Source organism: Sciurus vulgaris (genome assembly GCF_902686455.1).
Source record: "Sciurus vulgaris genome assembly, chromosome: 16".
In the NCBI taxonomy this organism is placed as follows: Eukaryota; Metazoa; Chordata; class Mammalia; order Rodentia; family Sciuridae; genus Sciurus; species Sciurus vulgaris.
The window spans coordinates 6936020-6958517 of NC_136477.1; the positions used below are offsets into that span (position 1 = coordinate 6936020).

Consider the following 22498-nt stretch of genomic DNA (forward strand, 5'->3'; position numbering starts at 1 on the left):
ATACCCTCCTCAGTAACCTGCTGGAGTACTCGGTGTCTGGTCTGTTTGCTGGTGTTCCTATCTCTGGAATCATTTTATTTTATATTCACATTATGTCTGTTGATTGAAACACCATCTTTGGGAGTATAAAGCCTTTTCCACCTGGGGATCTCACCTGTCTGTTGTTTCCTTGTTTTATGGGACATCTTTTGGGGTGTACATTAGCTCTGCAATGACTGACTCCCTCAGAAAGACTGCAGTACTGCAGTGGCCTCCGTGATGTACTCTGTGGTCCCTCAGATGCTGAACCCATTTACCTACAGCCTGAGGAGCAGGGATGTGAGGGAGGCCTCAAGGATTGTCATTGGCAGGAAAGTGTTTCCTCTGTGCGTCATTGCTTTGGACTTGGGTTTCTAAAGTGAGTCTCAGTGACAGAACTCCTGGAGAACCAGATCACCTGATATTCCTGCCACCACCTTTTGCTAAAAAGAGGAGATCATGTAATGACCAGGGGCATTTTCTCTTCCTATGAGACCTTAAGTGTCTCATGAGTATCTCTGCAGGTTTTGACACATGACTTCAATTCTCTAAGCACAATTCCTAAGCTCGGGTCCAATGAGGCAGAGCCTGTAGAAGGGGTTCTAATGACAGCACCATTTGCATGGTGTAGACTCACAGCAAAGCATGTTGAGATGGCAGACAGTGCAGGGATAATACTTAAACAAAGCAGAGAGAAGGGAGAAATGGAGCGTTCAATCATCAGGTGCATTGTTATTGTTTGATAGGAGGAATCACTTCTGGAATTTTATGGTATAGCAAGACAAATATAATTAACAACGATTTATGATGTTAGACAAGGTAAAGGTGTCAATTCAATTCTAAATAGGGAGCAACTAATTTCTTCAGTCAGCAGTCACCAAAGAGAATTGACTAGATTTTCTGTGTAAAATTGTAGAGATTGAAAATTCCAAATATTTAGTACATATACAATGGATTTTAAGATGAGGAGCCATAAATGTTTGCATTTCTTTATCATGCTTGCTAGTATTTATGTTCCCATTACTTATATGAACATGTAGAATGGATGTTCACACCTGAATTTGAATTGTCTTTTGTGATATCATGATATGTAGAGAGATGCTTTTCTATAAAGATGAAATGGAAGGTGGGAACATATTGGAAAAGTACCATGTGTAATGTGTGCCTGTCCATCCAACAGCGATGAGAAGAAGCAATGCAGAGAATGGGGTACAGTGGGCTGGGCCTCAGGGGTCAGGAAGTCAGCCACCCTCAACTCTCCACTTGTATGGAGGTATGGGTTTGTGTTGAAGGATGTTCCCTCCTGAGATCAGAATGAGAGTAAGACTGCTGGTCTAATGAGCAGCTCTGGATTTGAGCCCCAGGGACAGACACTGCAGGAGTCAGCCTGGGGCCACCTCCTTCAGCAACCCTACATCCAAAAGGACACAACACTGAGGCCTCTTCCCAGAGATGATTCCTCTAGAAGAGGAGCCTGCTGCCTCACTGAGCCTGTCTGCATTTCCTGAGGACAGTCCTTCCATCTTCAATATCCAGGTGAGGAGCTGAAATCATTCCTCTTGAAGTCAACCAGGCAACAGAGTCCCTCAGCAAATGCTTTGAACTTGAGGGAAAGGATGTCACTAGACTTTCATCCTGGGAAACAATGAGGGGAAATAAGAAACGGGAGAGAGAAACGAGTCCCCTGTGCCTCTTGTGTCAACTGTGTATCATCTGCTGGACACATTCTCGTAGACATGTGCACTTAGTTCCCATTCTGCTGGTCTTAAACTCCGTACAATGGTGATGACCGTAATCAAATATCCTCAAATTTCCTGAAAATTGTAGGGATGTTGGGGAGGGGGGTTTATGGGTGTCCTAGTTGCTACGGTTGCCATAACCCAGTACCACACATAGAATTGGCTGCATAATAACATAAAGTTATTTTCTCAAGTTCTGAAATCTAGAAGTCCTAAGTTCAAGGGGTGGGCAGGTGTGGTTTGCTAAAGCATTTCCAAATACTGCTGAAGCTGTCTCTACATTTTATTACCTCTATACTCATATTTGCCTTCAGATTCTTCAAAAACATGGCAACCATAAATCAAACAGCTGTTTCAGAATTCCTTCTCTTGGGGCTGACAGATGACCCAGCACTGCAGTCCCTCATCTTCAGCATCTTCCTGTCCATGTATCTGATCACCATCCTGGGAAACCTGCTCATCATCCTGGCTGTCAGCTTTGACTCCCACCTCCACACCCCCATGTACTTCTTCCTCTCCAACCTGTCTTTTAATGACATCTGCTTAATCACCAGCACAGTCCCCAAGATGCTGGTGAACATCCTGAGACAGGATCAGAGCATCACCTACACTGGATGCCTCTCCCAGGTCTGCTTTGTCTTAGTTTTTGGTGGTTTAGAAAATTGTCTGCTTGCAGTGATGGCCTATGACCGCTATGTGGCCATTTGTCACCCCCTGATATACACTGTCGTCATGAATCCCCACCTGCGTGTCCTCCTGGTTCTACTCTCCCTGGTCATTAGTATTGTGCACGCCCTCCTCCACACTCTGATGGTACTGAGGCTGTCCTTCTGCAGAGACCTGGAGATCCCTCACTTCTTCTGTGAACTTGCTCAGATCATCAAACTGGCCTGTTCTGATACCCTTATCAATAATGTCCTGGTATACTTGGTGGCTGGTCTATTTGCTGGTGTTCCTCTCTTTGGGATCATTTTCTCTTACATTCACATTGTGTCCTCTGTCTTGAGAATGCCCTCATCAGAAGGGAAGCATAAAGCCTTTTCCACCTGTGGGTCTCACCTGTCTGTCGTCTCCTTGTTCTATGGGACAGGATTTGGGGTGTACATTAGCTCTGCAGTGACTGATTCCCCCAGGAAGGCTGCAGTGGCATCAGTGATGTACTCTGTGGTCACTCAGGTGCTGAACCCCTTTATCTACACTCTGAGGAACAGGGACATGAAGGGAGCCCTGAGGAAGCTCATCAGTGGGAAGGCTTCTCCACCATGATGTGCTGTCATTTTCTTTGGACTTGTGTTTCTAGAGTACATTTTTTAAAAAACAGGATTCTTGGAGAATGAAAATGCCTGATCACTTTGTCCCTACATTTTTCTAAATGAGTATAGAATGTAATGACCAGGTGCTTTGAACTTGGATAGAATCTTGCCATTGCTTCATGCTAGCTATGTTAAGAGACATGATTTCAAGTCTTTTAACACAGTACATTTCCTCACAGAAGCAGGGTCTGAAGCTGGGTTCTGATTTTAGAATGTGTTTTGTGGTGCATCTCAGAATAAAGTAAATTGGAAGGCAGATAGAGCAGGGATGGTATTTAAACCAAGCTATGGTCATGGCTAAGAAGCTCTTCCCGTGCCTGGGGCCATGTGAATTGCTACCTTATCATTAATTCTACTGTCAGGCAAAAGACAGAATATTCATAGCTTGTGAATCAGTTTCTAGGACCTGGTAATGATGGGCCATATCATTCAAGGTAATAATAGCTTCCATCATATTTAAGGTCATTATCTATAAATTTTCATAATTTGATAGTATTTGTGTATTGAGATGACTGTGATTTATGAACCTGATCCTGTTCATTTGATTCCTTTATCAAGAGTCCTTCAATCCTCGTGATAAGAAGAGTATCTAACATTAATATACTTAAAGAATAATAAAGCTACTTTTAATTACAAAGAGACCAGAGGGAATGGATGTGCTGGAACAGAAAGCAGCACTTCATTCAGTTCTTGTGAGGTGGATCATTCAGGGCTGGTTCTCCTCCAGTTCTTTAGGTGACTGGAGAAAATGCAGGTGTCAAGTGTCACACCCAGACATCATGCCAGAGGCAGAAACCGAGTGCCTTTATCCAGCTCAAGCGGATACTTGACATCTCCCTGGGTCATCCAGGCTACATTTTGCAGTGAGCTGGATGGTGGCCTTCAACATATAAGCAAGCAGTCCTGTACCACTGAAAGGTGGTCATCATATAAGACAAGGGGTCAAAGTTATTTGTTTGGAGAGGGGATTTGCAGAGGAGCAGTGTTTCCTGGATTGTCTCTGTGAGCCATAAGTGTGACATGTTTCATTTTAAGGTAGATGAAATAGTAGAAGACACTACGACAAAAAAGAGGCATGTTAATCATGGACACTGTCTTTGGATTGATGTGGCCAGTATTTGATTGATGGACAGAACTTGATTATGTTTTAGCCTACAAAACTGACATTTTCATAGGAAAGGAAAGCAGGTTTTTTCACCCCTGGAGATATCCCTATACAATTGATTACATCAAAGCACTTCTTTGTGACCTTGATAAATTCAGACTTGAATGAACTGAACTGTCTTCCTGTTACCCTCATCATTGACCTTCAGAACCAATCATGTTGTTCCCAGCAGTTAGTGATTTATTAGCAATGCAGTGTTCACAGTGCCTGGAGACATTAAGAGTAAGCAGCCTGTCTGAGGTGGATGAACTTTGGTATCTATTTTTCTGCTTTTGTGAACAAAAGCACTTGAATATTCTCCATGGTAGAAGAAGGAAATCAAAGGTAGCTTTTCATTTGGGGTGGAATCATCAGCTCTAACAGAGTATAGCTGCTTTAGATCATGCTTTAGTATTTCCAAAGAGTTTTCCTAAGGGCTTGAACCAGTTACCTTCGCATTAGATACTCCTGATATTCTACATCATCCTCAAAATATTTTCATTTACTCTGATAATCTAGTGTATGTAAAATACTACTTAATTAATTTATATATATCTTATTGTGCTTTCAGAATAATTTCACATTTTATATGTCATTTTTTTCCTCTTTTGTGGTACAGGACTCATGATATTTCCATCTGATTGCTTTTCTATTTTAAGTGTTTTTATTGGTGCATTATAGTTATACTTAATCAACGGGTTTCATTTTGGTATAATCATGCATGCATGGAAAATAATTGTCTGCATTTTAGTCCTTAGTACTTCCTCTTACCCTTGCCTCCTTTCTCCCCTGTCTCCTTCCTCTTCTCTACTTATTTTCAATCCTATTTTAAAAATCAATTCATATTTTAATGCATTTAGGATGGTAGCTTTTGGATTTAATATATATATTTCTATTTAACTTTTAGTATTGAGTCTCTTCTTCATGTGATATATAATACTTGATAGATTGCCACAAGTGGTGAATTTCAACAGGTTTAACTTGTCAATATTTTCCCTCCTGGTCTGTGCTTCTTTAGTTGTGATATTGAAGCCCCTGCTTGCCTCAATAAAGGTTGTACAGTCTTGCATCTTTTATTAAACATTTCAACTGTTCACTGTAATGCCAGTTAAGCAATAAAGTTACTGTGTATTGATGAGCTGACTTGTGTCCAGAGCCTTTCTTCTGGATAATAGAATTTTTATATCTTCTCCTGTGCTAATTTCCCATGCCTTAATGACAGCAACACCTGAGAAAGCTAAAACCACCTTTGTCACAATAACAAATTCTAAAACATTTTCAGTTATAATCACAAAGGTACATTGTACCACAGATTAGTGACTTTCCTGATTATATGAAATTTTCTGCAATATTTATAAAAAGAACTCATAATTTATGATGTGTATGGGTACATACATATGTACAAATACATAAATATATAGTATAAGTAACATACATAACATGAATTATATATATATATATATATATATATATATATAATGTTACTATGTTGAATGAAAAGTTGGTAGTGGAATTCTAAACACGTTGGTTTAACATTTAGTACATTTTGAGTAAAGAGTATATACTGAAAGCCGCTTTTTATAACATGCAATAACAAGCTCAATTTTCATGGAACCATTCTTAGAATTCACCCTAAATGGTTACATTTTTAATTCTTTTTTATTTGTTCTATTGTACATGACTGTAGGGTGTATTTATACATTTTGACAAATCATACATAAATGGAGTGTAATTTCTCATTTTCCTGATTGTACATACTGTATGATCACATCATTCATACAGTCACATATGCACATGAAGTAAAAATGTCTGTCTAAATGGTTACATGTTTATGGTACATGAACTGTAATTTTTGAATTTAGCAGATGTGTACATATCCATCTATTCAGGCCCACCTGATATTTTGAGATGAAAGGTGACAATAGTGTTTGTAAGGATGTTTGCCCCTAGAAGAGAGGATGGAGTCCAGTGGAGGAGGAAGGAGCATCCCTGTGTGAAGGGCCTTGTGATGGACAAGAGTAGAAGGAGGTGGAGGGAAGAGGACGATGTTGCCTGGGAGGTTGGGATGAGGGATCAGCCAACACAAGTTGGGAAAGTTCAGGAGTTCCCCAGCTTAGCACCTCCTTTTCTCCACCAGTTGTGCCACTCACCTTACATTAAGATCATGGGTAAAAGGGGCACACAGACATCCCTAACTCATGAGTTTTTTATTTTATTTTTAAGTTCTAAATAACTTTTATTACAGTATTTTAATTCTTCTATGTTATTGTTGTTACCATCTTAGTTTGTCTAATTTATAAATTAAATTTTATACATGTCTAGGAAACTATGTATATGTGTATATATTATATATGATGTGTATATTACATTTTATATATTATATTGTATATTATATAATGTATATATAATATATGCAATACATTATAATATATCATGTATGTATTATGTTATATATGTATATGTTCTATATGATTATATATAATGTATATATTATACATACAATATATACATGCATTATTAATTTCAGAGGTATCTGCAGTGTCATTGTTCACTGGGGGTCTTGGAATGCATGTACTCTGGATGACAGGGGACTAGTATAATTGTCATGTGAGTGAAAAAGGTGAACCTTCGTGAAAACTTTTTGTGATACTTTCTTGGCATAAAATTAAGAATGTGTAGAAGTCAACATAGTTAAAAAACACTTTTGGACACTGGCATCCCTTTTCCCACCCCTCCTGACACCACCCTGTTTTGAAATAGGCCACTCCGTGTCTCCAGGTGTCATGTGCTCTTATGTGGTGGTGTCTAGGACAGAGACCTGCATGTGACTGCACAGATTGACTCCCTATCTTCGCCTTTCCCTCCCCTGACACAGACCTTCACAGGGGAGGCAGGATGTCACTGCTGGCCCATGGGGAGGAAGCACCTGACCCTCTGCAGCTCCATCTCCTCCCAGTGGTGCTGGCTCAATAGGAGGTGCCATCCCCCTTGCTGTGTTTGGAATTCCCCAGGAAAATGGCATCTTTTGTGAGGACTGCTGGAACCCTTGGCAGTATGCTTGCAACAGCGTGCTCTGAAGGGCTTTCAGGGTTGGTTAAATGTCTTCTGTGAAAGGATGCAGCTCAGTGGGAAGAATCAGCCCCACATAAGCATGGCCTGTACCATCCCCAGCACACTTGCCTGTTGCTGATGAATCTGAGATCATATTAAGAGGTCCTAGCTGAGTCCATGTTAGATGATAATAGTTGGGTGGTTTGCTTGGGTTTACTAGAAAAGTTTGAGATGTCATTGCTACCTAGAAAACTGACTAAGACAAAACATTTACATTCTTGATTAAGTATCACCAAGTGTATCCCAGGAAAACTCTTTTCATATAAGGTCACATGAGTATCCACCCAGCTTAGTTTATTATTTGCAGAGATCACAAAATTAGATCATCCTCAAAGCTCCATCTTAACAGGGTCAACGTAGTGAAGAAGAGGTCATCTTGTCATAAATTCAAAATAACATATTTTGTAAATATTAAGTTCGTGTGGAAAGAGTTGACATATTATAAATCAAGTGTATAAGTATATGGTGTATACCCACTTATGTGGGATGTATGTCCAAAACTTAAATGGAACTATTCTTCCTGGAAAGCATTAATTAAATAGTGATACCTTTGACTTTGTTGTAAACATACCCCTGAAATTCATTAGAGAAATACCACATTATATCAACCAAAATCTGTGAGATGAAACCGAGCAGAAATAATGGAGAGAATTAAGTGGTACAAACATGGCCTCAGGGGTCAGCAATCACTCAGGTGAATCCCTCACTCCTATAGAGTTGGTGTTTAAGGATCAGACTCTTGGGATCAGACTGTTAGTGAAATATATGATCTAATGAGGAGCTTTGGACATTGAGCCTCCAGGGGTACTGACAGTATAGGAATGAGCCTGTGACCACTCAATCAACAGCTCTATCCCAGCAAAGAAGCAACCCTGAGCCTGCTCCCAGAGACGATCCTGCCTGGCCAGGATTACACTGACTCATTCACTCTGCCTGCACTTCCTGAGGACACATCTTTCATCCTCAGTATCCAGGTGGGAACCATATCCATTCTTCTGGAAGCCACCAATGTAACTAAAGTCCCTTCATGAATACTTTGTAAATATGATTTGTGTATCTAATTTTTTCATTTTCTGATATTCTACACTCTCTCCGTGCCCAGTGAATACTGGCCTCATTCAGGGTCCCTTCATTTTTTTTCTCCCTGACCATCATTCCCAGAGGGAGTCAGCACATTAAAGACTTCCCTGATATTTACATTCATCATGCTAGGGATGGTCCCTTTCTTTGCTCTTTCTTCAACTGCCAAACACACTGACAATTTCTGAGGAATGACGAATGTCACTGGTGATAATTCATGACATTCCATAAGGAACCCAACAGGAGATGTCAGTGTGAGAGTTGGATAAGTGGAGCACTCTCCTCGGTACTTTGTTCTATTGTGATTTTCTCATTATGAAATACCTTCACAGTTTTTCCAGGTTCATTAAAATATAACAGAATAAACTTTGCATATATTCAAGCCATAAAAAATGATGGATATATATGTGTGTGTGTGTGTGTTTATATCTGTATATACCTTGCAAAGTAAAGACCACAATAAAAATATCACATCACCACATACTTCCTCTTGTTCGAATAACATTCAGGCTTCTCATGGAGTTGATGATTTTCCCCTTCACAAGCATGAGTGAGTCTGGATCATGCTCAGAGTGTGTGAGACCAATGATACACCAGATGGCAAATGCCGTCCTAGAATCCTCCGTCTCTCCTGAGGACAGGACCACTTCTTTGAAGGGACCCTCATGGTTGGACCCTGGTTATTTTAAAAGTGGTTTTGTCTTCTACATTAACTTTTCTGAATATCAGGATATTATTTATATTTTCATCTTTTTCTTATATAAGTATTTCATGTTTTCTCTCACTTAGTAAATTTTTGAAAAAAAATGATATAACGCTTATTAAATTAAGAGAAGAGCTCCCTTAGGATGAGACAGAGATTCTTTTTTATTTCTTTAAGAATAATCAACAAACTGTTCAAGTAGAATATTAAACTATCTGGGATCTAGCTGGAGTAGTACCTTCTTAAAATAGTCACTTTACAAATTAATAGATATATTAAGCATATGTGATATCAAATTTATAATACTGTCTTGTCAAAGTGCTATATTTCATTAATAGGTTTTTCATGAATAGTTTCCCCACAATCCTTAGAATTAACTGCTATAGGAGATGACTTATGATAGTGTGGAGTTTTATGAGTATCAGTGGTTGAGGTGCCAATTTCTAATCTTTACTCAGGTACACATGGATGGATGCCATTGAACTACTGCCACTAATTTCATGGATAGTAATGAACATACAATTAAGACAAAGCAAAAACTGGAGGATTTGTCAGGAAGAAAATATTAAAGTTGCATAGGAAAATTGAGTCATCAGTGGACATTTGGGAATGCATATTCTGTACCATTCAGAGGCATTAAAAGAGTTTGGTTGAGAATCAGTGCAACAGTTAGAATACCTGAGCTCAATCTCAGTCTGGTCCCAGCACTCAGTGTGGATCTCATATCTATAGATTCACCTTTTCCAAGGAACCAAGAAACCAAACAGCTGTTCCAGAATTCCTCCTCCTGGAACTGACAGATGATCCAGCACTGCAGCCCATCCTCTTCAGTCTCTTCCTGTCCATGTACCTGGTCACAGTGCTTGAAAACCTGTTTATTATTCTGGCTGTGAATTCTGACCCCCACCTCCACACCCCAAGTACTTCTTCCTCTCCAACCTGTCGTTTACTGATATCTGCTTGAGCACAAGCACCATCCCAAAGATGCTGGTGAACTTCCAGTCATAGAGTTGGAGCATCTCCTGTACAGGCTGCTCTCCCAGATCTTCTTTGTCCTGGCTTTTTTTATCTCAGACAACTGTCTCCTCACAGCAATGGCCTATGATCACTATGCGGACATTTGTCACTGACTGATGTACACCAACATCATGAATCCTTCCCTTTGTGTGATGGTGGCACTGATCTCTCTGTTCATAACCATTGTGGATGCCCTCCTCCACACTCAGATGGTGCTAAAACTGTCCTTCTGCACAGACCTGCAGATTCCCCACTTCTTCTGTGAACTTGCTCAGGTCATCAAACATGCATGTTCTGAGACCCTCATCAATAACATTTTGGTGTATTTTTTCTCTATTTTATTGGGTGGTAGTGCTCTGTTTGGGGTCATTGCTTCATATGCTAAAATTGTCTCTTCCCTTTTGAGAATGCCATCACCTGGCAGAAAATATAAAGTCTTTTCCACCTGTGGGTCTCTTCTCTTAGTTGTTTCTTCATTTTATGGGACAGGTTTTGGAGTGTACATTAGCTCTACAATGACTGAGTCATCGAGGAAAACTTCTGTGGCTTCAACAATGTACTCTTTGGTCCTCAAAGAGGACCAAAATTCGGAACCCCTTTATCTACAACCTGAGGAATAGGGATATGAGGGAAGCCTTGAGGAGAATATTTGGTAAAATAAAATTCTTCAGGTGATTGACTTAAAACAATTTCCGAGAGTGCATCAAGTCAGCATGTATATTACTCATTTAATAATTCTAAATGTGTGCCAACGAGGAAAACCATTTTCTGTGGAGAAAGGCTCCCATTGTTGGAGGAGAGATTAGATGTGAAACAGAAAACATCAAAAGAGAAAACAGAAGCCTGCTGGATTTGCAATAAACAGAAAACAGTTTCTGGTGTTATCTTTCCAGGTGTGGTGGTGAAATCAGAGAAATTCTCATGGAAGAATTTGAGAGGTTTTCTTTGGTGCAGGAGGTGGTGGTTGATCAGGAGGAAAAGCATTCAGCACCATGCTCAGTGGACAGCTCCCTGGCTGGTCCGCATGGTGTCTTCTAGCCCACAGCTTCTTCCACTGTTACCCACAGAGCACCTGCAGCGGTGGGTCACCTGAGGACTTTGTTCACACTGCAGGCTTGTTAATCTCACCTAAAACTACTGAGTTTGAATCTTTGTGGCAATGTCTGAAGGAGTGATTCATGAGCATTTTGTGTGATTTTTGAGACTGTCTCAAGTCTGGGAAGTTGAGAGGGAGAGGGGTATGAAAAATGGTGGAATGAGACAGACATCATTACCCTATGTACACGTATGATTACACAATTGGTATGAATCTACATTGTGTACAACCATAGAAAGGAATGATGTACCCCGTTTGTGTACAATGAATAAAAATGCAGTCTGTAAAAAATTAAAAGCTAAATAATTTAAAAAAGAATAGAGGAGAATGCATTTCTGATATGTAATATGCCTCAACTTTACATGTTCAAATAATTTATATTTAATGTATAAACTTATCTGTAGCCTTAAAATTGAGGTACCACACTGAACACATACATACAGATCACTGGTTTAAGAATAAGCAGAATATGCTTGTGGAGTCCTCCAGTCACATTCTCTCTCCTCTTTTACTTTTCCTCTTTTGTAAAATACCTTCTTTTCTTATTTGTACTCAATTGCCTGTCATTCTTAGTAGTTCATTAGAGTTCTTTATTTGAATAATATTTCAGTTATGTGCATTGAAAATTTCTCCATTAGGTGTGTGATTTGCTTTATGTATCATTTGTATGATTTTTAATGAACACAGTGCTTAAATTAACAGATATGTTTGTCAATATTTCCTCGAATACTTTTAGATCAATTTTTTAAATGTCAATTGCTCCTAAGTTGGCACCTGAATTTGGTATAATTCCAAATAACATCTTGCAGACCTTTTGGTAAAAAGTTATAAGTTGAAAAGGAAATGAAGGGGCTTAGGAGTGCCAAAATGACTGTGAAAAAGATGAGCCACATTGGGTGGGCATGGTAGTGCCCTTCAATCCTACTTACTTGGGAGGCTGAGGCAGGAGGATCATAAGTTTGAGGCCAGACTCAGCAACTTAACAAGATCCCAACTGGAAATAAAAAAGGTTAGGAAGGTAAATCAATGTCAGAGGACTTGCCAATCATACAAGAATTCCCAGGCTCAAATCCCATGCTGGAATAAAAGAAGAAGAATCACAAAGTCCAAGAATATATGGTACTTGTTTTCAAGTCTTATTGTAAAACTGCAGTAGTAAAAGTAGTGGGTTGTTGGTGTAGATACAGACACATAAATCAATGGTATCACAAACATATGGAGAAATGATTTTTGCAACAGATAACAAAGTAATTCAAAACAGAAAGATTGGTCTTTTCAACAAATCATACTATATAACTATGAGATATCCATACTTAAAATTTTTAAATAATTCCCACATCTTTTGTTATGTACAAAAATGAATTTAGATGAAATTAAAAGTAAAACCTGAAATGATAAATCTAGAAGAGAACACAGGAGAAAACTTTTACAATCTTACAATAGATGAAGATTTCCATGTCGCAGCAGAAAACCTGTGATTCATAAAGGAACAAATTGAAAATTTTGTCTTTACCAAAATATATAACCTCCATTTCCAGAAGACATTTTAAGAGAAGAGAAAGAGAAGTCCAAGAATTGAATAAAATATTTCTAAATGATTTATTTGGTGAAAGTCTTCTTTTAAAATGTTTCTTTTAAATTTATTCTAATGTGTTGTACATGGCAGTAGAATGCATGTAGATATTTTGATAAGGACTTACATCCAGAATATATACAATATTTAAAAACACAAATAAAAACAAAGTATTTTCCAAATACTTTGAAATATGTGATGTATTATTGCTCACTGTATTTTCTCTAGTGTGCAATAGAAAGCAGAATGTATTCTTCTGATCTATAACATTGTCTCCACTGACCAATCTCTCTCTAAACCTTCTCCCTTCTAGTTAGAAAAGAGTATTGAAATTTTCTCTCCACAAATACTTGACAAGGGTTCAAGATTATGGAGGTGCTAATTATATCGATTCTTTCTTTTTTGCGGTACTGGGGATCGAACTCAGGGCCTTGTGCTTGCAAGGCATGCACCCTACCAGCTGAGCTATCTCTCCAGACCTTGAATATTTCTTAAAGAGTTTATACATGAAAAAATTACCCCATTCTCTGTACATATGTTCATTATAAACAAATAAAAAAAATTGAAAATAACAAATATGTGCACATATCACAAAAGAATATATACAGGTAGAAAATAAGCACATGAAAAATGTGTTCAACCTCATTAGTAATTAGGCAAAAGCAAATCAATTCTATGGAAAATATGCATATGCATTATTAGGAAGGCTAGAACTAAAAAGACTAACAATACTAAAATTCAGTAACAATTTGGAGGAAGTAGAAGTCTGGTAAGGACATTTAATGGTGCAAATATTGTGGTCGCTTTTTTTTTATTAATTCTTTTATTTGTCCTAATCAGTTGTACGTGACAGTAGAATGCATTTATCCATTTTGAAAGATCATACATAAGGGAGGATAATTTCTAATTTTTCTGATTACACATATTGTAGGATCACATCAGTCATGCAGTCATACATCCACATGAGGTAATAAGGTCTGTTTCACTCTACTATTCTTCCTACCTCCAGATCCCTTCCCCATCATTCACTTGTCACCATCTGATATAATGGAACTCTATTCTTCCCTAGCACCCCCACTGAATTATTTTTAAAAGAAATTTTAGGGAATTATAATTATGCAAATTAGTGAGATTCTTTGTTATATATCCATTTATGCACCTAACATAAATTGCTCCATTTCATTCCCCAGTATTTCCCCTTTCCCTCCCCTTCTCCCTCTTCCTCATCCCCTTCCTCTATTCTTTGGCTATTTCTGAATCAGTCAGTCATACACTCACCTAATGAACTGCCTGTTCAATGTGCTGTGTTGACCAGGAGAAATGAAAGCACATGACTGTGAAGAGATTTGTGTGCACACAGCATCTTTATTTGTAATAGTCCCAAACCGAAAGCAATCCAATTGCCTATCAACAGGTGAATGGCAAAGCAAGCCATGAAACATCCAAACAATGGAATACTCTTCAGCAATAAAAAGCAATGAACTATCAATGCGATAGCATGAATGGATTTCAACAAGAATGTTGATGGGGTAGGGGGTGGAACTCAGTGGTGGAGTGCTTGCCTAACATGCCCGAAGTTCTGGTTTATCCTCAGAAACAAGTATGCTTATTTAAAGAAGGTGGACCACAAGTTTCACAAAGGGATAGAAAAAATTTTTAATGGATGATGGTTATGCTATTATTGATTATAGTTATGGTTTCTCAGGTTAAATGTACCCCAGCCCATAGTATGTCAATAGAACATTAACAATGCTGTTAAGCACCACAGCAAAATGCTGTTTTGCATTTGTTTACAAAGCATATATTAGTAACTGATGAATATAATATGCATTACTGGAATCAATGTTTCATGAGTCATCCTTATTATTAGTCCTCCCATTTGCATGTTTGCACAACTTCATTTTATCACATGAATTTATAGATGTCATTAATGTGTCTACCAATATATAAAAACTGTATTTACAAGCTTAAGTGCTGTGTCAAATTTTCTCATGGTGTTGTTAGTATTGGGCTGTCCTTAACTATACTAAATGGAAGAAGAGAATCAAATCAAATAAAGATGTAAGGAGGGGTTGGAGACTCTTAAAAAAGATTTGAACCAAGAAAAAATGGTGGAGGAAAGAAGACATCCACTTGGTCTGAGAGAGTCAGCCAGAGCAAAGTTCTCCATTGCTCAGGCTTGCTCCTTACCGAGATGCTGCCTATAATCACAGGAGACTAAAAGACTCAGACTAATGAGGACATTTGCATATTGAAGTCCTAAGGGCCACAGAGGCAGCAAACCTTCTGCCCATGACCACCTGCTCCACACCTTGCCCTGGGGAGTGCCAGTTCACCTGACCTTGGTCTCCGGACCATCATCTCTGCACAGGAGACAGGTGGGGCACTTCCTGAGAACAGAACCTCAATGGTTGCCCGGCACATACAGGGAAGAACTGAAAGTTGTTCCTGGGCCTTGCCACCAGGTAATCTGAAGTCAGCTGGCTTGTTTCCCCAGTAGTGACAGGCCTTTGTCAGTTCATCTGGGGCATCTCTGAGGTGGGGATGTGAGAAAGATGGGAAGAGCTCAGCCACCTGTGAGGTTCTGCCTGATCATTTATCATCTTCTGCCTCTTCTTAGGCACCAACATGCAGGCAGTTTTCATTCTGCTAATATGTCACTCTGACCCTAAAGTGCATGGACCTTCTCTATTCTCAGCAGTCACCTAATCTTGCTTATTTTTGAAGACACTTCCAACCTTCTCTAACAATTTTAAAAATTTATTTGTAAGGGGAAACAGTATGTAGCCGAAATCTTACTTTTTCCTTCTTGCCTCATGATATGGTTTGTAGGCTGACACCGTCTCCTGTTTGAGGAGATGCCCAGCAAGAGCAGGTGGAGAGCAATGCAGATCCCAAGACAGCACGCTCGTCTACCTTTGTCCTACATGACTCTGTGTAGTACTGAAAATTTTAAAAGGGAAATGAGAATCAATAAATATATGTGTGTGCATCGAGAATTAGCCAATGTTGGTATTTTTCCACCAGAGTTCTGTACTTCAAATAACAAAATAGCATGAATCAGCATATTTTCCACTCTATCCTCCTTCTTTCTGCAGAGGAAAAATTTTCAATGGTTATTTAAAATTTTTTTACACATTGCATATTTTTATGTTAAGTATTTTGTGTGTCTGTATGTGTATAAGTGTATATATGTAGGCATGTTTATGTAAGGCATATGTACTGTATATGTATATATATGTGTGGGGTTGTATGTGATGTAATAAGATATTGGAATAAGGTAAAGTCTTCAAAGGTAATATACCAGAGAAAAAATGTACCAAGACTAAAGAGTGATTAAACATTATTTTTAAACAATCGAATTTAAAATGCCATATGCAGTAAATAAGACTTTAAAATGTGAACCAATGTCACAGTGTTGTCTGATATGTGGAAACTAAAAATGCCAACCTGAAAATAGAATAATGATTATTAGTTGTTGGGAACCATGTGCAGAGGGAGAACGGAAAAGGGGTGCTTGCTTTGGGGAGTTAACACTGGATCCCTGTGCGGAAATATCATCCGGAATACTTTTAACATGTATTATCAATAGGTGTTGTTTTCTCCTGTGGGGGAGAGAAGACACACAAACCTAATATGATTGATGATGTGCAACCACAAATATGCAAAGACATGTGCAATTACTTTAACATTTATCTAATGCTGACATGGTACTACAATTTAACAGCAATGGGTGTATATACATGTCTTCATTTGTAACCAAATGCAAAAAAAGGAATTATTCCTGTGGTGGTCACAGCAATGTTAATGTTATTGCTTATGATGTGCATAGGAAATTAAAATTTTAATATATATGTATTTTAAAAATATTTAAATTTTATCAAACTATAGATGTCTACTCAGGCAAATTATATTTTTCTTTTACCTACTTGTATTTTTGTTCCTACATGTAGTCTGGTTTTTAAACTTATTGACTTATTTTTTCAGTACCAGGGATTCAACTGAAGTGTACTCTACCACTGAGCTGTATCCCCAGAACTTTTTTTTTATTTTTTATTTTGAGACAAGTGTTCACTAAATGTCCCAGACTGGCCTCAAACCTGCCATTCTCCTGCCTCAGTCTCCTAAGTAGCTGGGATTACAAGTGTGCACAACTCTCCCTGGCTTAGTTTATTTATTTCTATTACTAGATATTTTATTATCTGTCCATGAGAAACAAACATTGGGTCACTGATGTTCACTGAGATGTCCACTCTTACTTCTCCATGTACTCACGATTCTCAGCTGGAGTTTCTGGGCATCAATTTTTTTCCCTTCAAATTCGCAGGTAACAAACTAAGATTTGTTTTAAAGTGGTATTCTATCATCGTCCCATCTTCCTACATTCTCCCCCACCTGTCACTTATCATGAACTGTACCAGGTAGTCTGGTCAATAGAAATATTAACAGTGGTTCATGTCAAGCACTAGTCTAAAATAGTTTGTGTTCTCCTTACTCATCCATGCAACATTCTCATAAGGTTTTACAACATTTTCCCTATTATATGAATGTGGAGATTGAGGCTTCTCACAAAAATATTTTGTTGTTCATAAAGAAAGCACTGGAGCAAGTCAGTACGAGTTGAAATCTTGATGGAAGCTGTTGTGTTCAATTAGATTTAATACAGTTTGTTTTTGGTTTTCTTGCAGATTTAAACATCTAGAGAGTCCTCAGATAAAAAAGTTATATTCTGTTTTCTATTTTATTCTTATTAGTTGGTGTAAAGTGGGAAAAGAATAGGTTGTCAGCAAATAAAATGTGGATCATCTGATAGTGTAGGACAGTGGAAGACAGAAAGAAAAGAAGGTGGGAGGGAGGGAGTGGCAGAGGAAAGATGAGGAACATCGAGGTGACTTTGCAATACAGTCCTGAGAGTTTTCTAAAACAAGGCATCTGTAATCTGTTGCATTATCTTTATTTTCCCCATCAGCCTCCTCAATATTATGGAATCAGAAAACCAAACACGTGTCTTGGAATTCCTCCTCCTGGGTCTCTCAGATGACCCTGACCTGCAGCCCATCCTCTTTGGACTGTTCCTGTCCCTGTACCTGGTCACAGTGCTTGGGAACCTGCTCATCATCCTGGCCATATGCTCTGACTATCACCTCCGCACCCCCATGTACTTCTTCCTCTCCAACCTGTCCTTCACTGACATCAGCTTTAGCACCAGCACAGTCCCCAGGATGCTGATGAACATCCAGAGACACAGCAAGGCCATCAGTTACACCGGCTGCCTCACCCAGGTCTGCTTTGTCCTGGTTTTTGCTGGAGTGGAAAACAGTCTCCTTGCAGCAATGGCTTATGACCGTTATGTGGCCATCTGCCATCCGCTCAGGTACTCAGTCATCATGAACCCCCGCCTCTGTGTCCTGCTGATTGTATTGTCCTTAACCATTAGCATTGTGTATGGTCTGCTGCACAGTCTGATGGTGCTGAGGCTGTCCTTCTGCACAAAACTGGAGATCCCCCACTTCTGTGAACTTGATCAGGTCATCAAACTGGCCTGTTCTGATACCCTTATCAATAACATTGTATTCTATTTAGTGTCTGGCATATTGGGTGGTGTTCCCCTTTTTGGGATTATTTACTCTTACATTAAAAGAGCCTCTTCTATTTTGAGAATGTCCTCAGCTGGGGGAAAGCATAAAGCCTTTTCCACCTGTGGGTCTCACCTCTCAGTGGTCTCTTTGTTCTATGGGATGGGTTTTGGGGTGTACATTAGCTCTGTAGTGACTGACTCATTCACCAATACTGCAGCAGCCTCAGTGATGTACACTGTAGTCCCTCCAATGCTGAACCCCTTTATCTACAGCCTGAGGAACAGGACATGAAGGAGGCCTTGAGGAAGCTCATCATTAAGCCTCCTTTTTGGTGACAGTATCATCTGCTTTGTCCTTGGGCTTCTAGTAAAAGTCAGTGTACAGGGACACTGGGCAAGCCACGGTCCTTGTGCTACGGTGATGAGATGGCATAAAGGCTAAGCATGTTCCAACTTAGGTTTGAAACCTGAACATTAGCAAACTAATCCCTGGTGCAGTGAATGGACTTTCCATGAATTAATTAGATGGACCCTCTCATAGTTTACAAAACTTACAACACATTAGACCCACCCAGAGAACTTTTTTGAACCCTTGATCAAAGCCTCAGAGACACTTCTGCAGTGTGAAGAGGACCTACGAATGTGCATTTCTAACAAAGTCACAGGTGATGCCACAGGAGGCTTTGAGTAGAGCTGACATAGCTCACAATTCTGCCGGGAAGTCACTTAGCCCAATTCTGGGAACGGGGTAAATAGTAAGATTTAGAACCATCATATTATACATGTAAGCCCTCTTACTTCACTGTGAATAAAGCAAACCCTGGCATGGGAAGAAGTCTAAGATGGGAGAGACCCATGTTATCCCAAGATTGTATGAGAAATTCCTTAAGTATTTTCCATCTCTTAGAAGATGTGCGAAACTCACTGCTGAAGGAAAATTCCTTAACTATCCATCAGACTTGCTACTTGATAGAAACAAACACCTAGTGTTCATGACACCATGTTTTGAGTGTGTGTATGTGTGTGTGTGCAATTCTGTGTTTATGTTGTGAGGGTAAGAATTTCTTTTATTTCCAAGTAACTGCTAGCACTAACAAACATGCCTCACAGATTTTATATGTTTTGTATATTGTAGACATATTGGATAATTAATTGGTACAGAGGTATATGTTTGTATGTATTAGACAATGCTTAAAATGGTGTTTGAAAATCTTCCATATACACTTAAACTTCATGTCTCTTGTTTTATTTACTATCAAAAAGGTCTGAAGTGAATCAATCCACCAGGATTGGGATGACTATCTTTTTCTTGGAATTCTGTACATTTTGTAACACATTTACCTTTAATATATGTATACCACTGGGAATTGTTACAAGACAGAAAAGGGCGTGCTAACCACTGCACACACTGGTCATGACAAACACTCATCCACACCCATCAGCCACTCCCCAGTGTTCCCAGTCAGTCCCCAGAACACAAGACTATGTGGATTCAGGCCTTTTCAATAACTGTGTTGAGATGTAATTTACCTGCTGCCACATTGACTCATTTTAAATATAAAGTATGAGACTTCTGGCACACTTGCAGAGTTGCATGCACCCTAGTATTTGATATCATAGGTGTCTCTTCGTGCCTGACTTCTTCTGCTGCAGAATATACTTGTGAGGTTCACTTATGTGGTTTTTGTTTAGCAAGAGTTTACTCTCATTGCCACAGTCTTTCCCACTGTATCATCACACACAATGTATTCTCTCAGATGTTTTGGACATTGGGTTATTTATAGCTGAGGAGTTTTATGAGTCCTGGTGCCATGGACATTATCATTCATGTTGTTTGTGCACATGTTTGTTGGATAGCTATCTAGGAGTGGAAGTTTTGGGTCATAAGGAATAGATGCAGACACATTTACTCAACACAAATGAATAAAGGATCAGCAGTCAGAAATGATGGGCCCCAATTGAGGTCTTGTACACATGCCAAGACCACAGCACGAGGCTGAGGGTGGAAGTATTAATGGGGACCATCAAGATCTATTTCAAGGGAGAAGCTCATGGGATCACTCCTGGGATCACCCCAGCCAACTCTTACATCCCAGAGAGGCGGCAAAATGGAAGATGAACGTGAACCCGTATGTGAGTTTTGGGAAGGATTACAACTCAGCTAAAGGCCACAGCTAATGCTTTTGACACGCTTGTTTTAACATAGGTTCTGATCAATGCTCATACCCCAAGCCATACAACCCCTAAGCTAGCACACCAAGGTGGGTTCTTGGGCTATCTGACTTCCTCCCACATCTGGGGAGTTCTATCTTTTCTCACATAAATAAATTGTATTCCATTTATTCTTCCCTGCTGTTTTTGTCTGTGGATTTTATTCTTCAAAATTTTTGAGACAAGAAACCAAACAGAAATTGGTGAAGTGGGGAATCTAGTCTCATCTCAAAACTCCAGTTTCACTACCATATAATTTTCCAAACGAGTTTCACTGATTTACACTCCTATTACCTTTTCAATATGTCCATTGTCTGCCTTTTACATTTTGGCCATATTGATGGGGATGTAATAGTACTATATTTTGGCTTATTAAATTTTAAAAAAATATTATTTATTTTTTGCAGACTGCATTTTGATTCTTTGTACACAAATGGGGTACATCATTTCATTTCTATGGTTGTACATGATGTTGATTTTTACCATTCATGTAATCAAATATGTACATGGGCTAATCATGTCTGTCTCATTCCATGATATTTCATAGCCCCCCTCCCTTTCATTTCCTTCTATGTAATTCTCTCTCACTCCTCACCCTCCACCCCCATTATCATCCACTTATCAGGGAAAACATTCAGCCTTGGGTTTTTTGAGATTGGCTTATTTTATGTAGCATGATATTCTCCAATTCCATCCATTTATTTGCAAATACCATAATATTCTTCTTCTTTATGGTTAAATAATATTCCATTGTGTATATATACCACAATTTCTTTATCCATTCATCTGTTGAAGGGCAAATAGGTTGGTTTCACAATCTAGATATTGTGAATTGAGCTGCTATAAATACTGATGTGTCTGCACTACTGTAGTATACTAATTTTAAGTGTTTGGGTTATAAACCGAGGAGTGGGATAACTGGGTCAAAAGGTGGGTCCATTCCAAGTTTTTTTTTGAGGATTCTTCACACTGCTTTCCAGAGTGGCTGCACCAATTTGCAACTCCACCAGCAGTGTAAAAGTGTGCCATTTTCCCCACATTCATGCCAACATCTATTATTGTTTGTGTTCTTGATAATAGTTATTCTAATTGGAGTAAGATGAAATCTTAAGAGTTGTTTTAATTTGCATTTCTCTAATTACTAGAGATGTTGAACACTTTTTCATATATTTATTTATTGCCGGAATATTATCTTCTCTAAAGTGTCCAGTTCCTTGGTTCATTTATCAATTAGGTTCTTTCTATTTTTGGTGTAAAGTTTTGTAAGTTCTTTATAAATTTTGGAGATAAGTGCTCTATCTGAAGTGCATGTGGAGAAGATTTTCTCCCACTCTGTAGACTCTCTTTTCACATTATTGATTGTATCCTTTGCTGAGAAAAAGCTTTTTCATTTGAGTTCATCCCATTTATTGATTCTTGCTTTAATTTCTTGTGTTTTGGGAGTCTTGTTAAGGAAGTCTGATCCTAAGACAACATGATGAAGATTCTGGCCTACTTAGTCTTATATTTGGTGCAGGATCTCTGGTCTAAATCCTAAATCGTTGTTCCATTTCGAGTTGCATATGGATTTCCAGTTTTGCTAGCACCATTTGTTGAACATGTTGTCTTTTCTCCATTGTATGTTTCTGGCTCCTTTTTCTAGTATGACTTGACTGTATTTATGTGGGTTCATTTCTGTGCCTTCTATTCTGTACCATTGGTCTGCCTGCCTATTTTGGTGCCAATACCATGCCATTTTTGTTACTATTGCTCTGTAGTATAGTTTAATGTCTGGTATTGTGACATCTCCTGCTACACTTTTCCTGCTCAGGATTGTTTTGGCTATCTGAGATCTCTTCTCAGCAGCACATGGGTCCTTCTATAAGATAGACCATATATTATGCCACAAAATTAATGTTAGCAAATACAAGAAGAC

At 38.8% G+C, this 22498-nt stretch overlaps 2 protein-coding genes across 2 annotated transcripts; both read left to right on the forward strand.

The window, feature by feature from the left end:
* Window positions 1-1911: 1911 nt before the first annotated feature.
* Window positions 1912-3023, forward strand: LOC306646109 (olfactory receptor 7G2-like; the record flags this gene model as incomplete). Its single annotated transcript, XM_079114577.1, has 1 exon — window positions 1912-3023. The coding sequence occupies exon 1, from the start codon at window positions 2085-2087 to the stop codon at window positions 3021-3023; it is 939 nt and encodes a 312-aa protein (XP_078970703.1). The 5' UTR covers window positions 1912-2084.
* A 14753-nt stretch (window positions 3024-17776) lies between these two features.
* On the forward strand, window positions 17777-18664 carry LOC306646155 (olfactory receptor 7G2-like; the record flags this gene model as incomplete). Its single annotated transcript, XM_079114609.1, has 1 exon — window positions 17777-18664. The coding sequence occupies one exon, from the start codon at window positions 17777-17779 to the stop codon at window positions 18662-18664; it is 888 nt and encodes a 295-aa protein (XP_078970735.1).
* Window positions 18665-22498: the final 3834 nt, after the last annotated feature.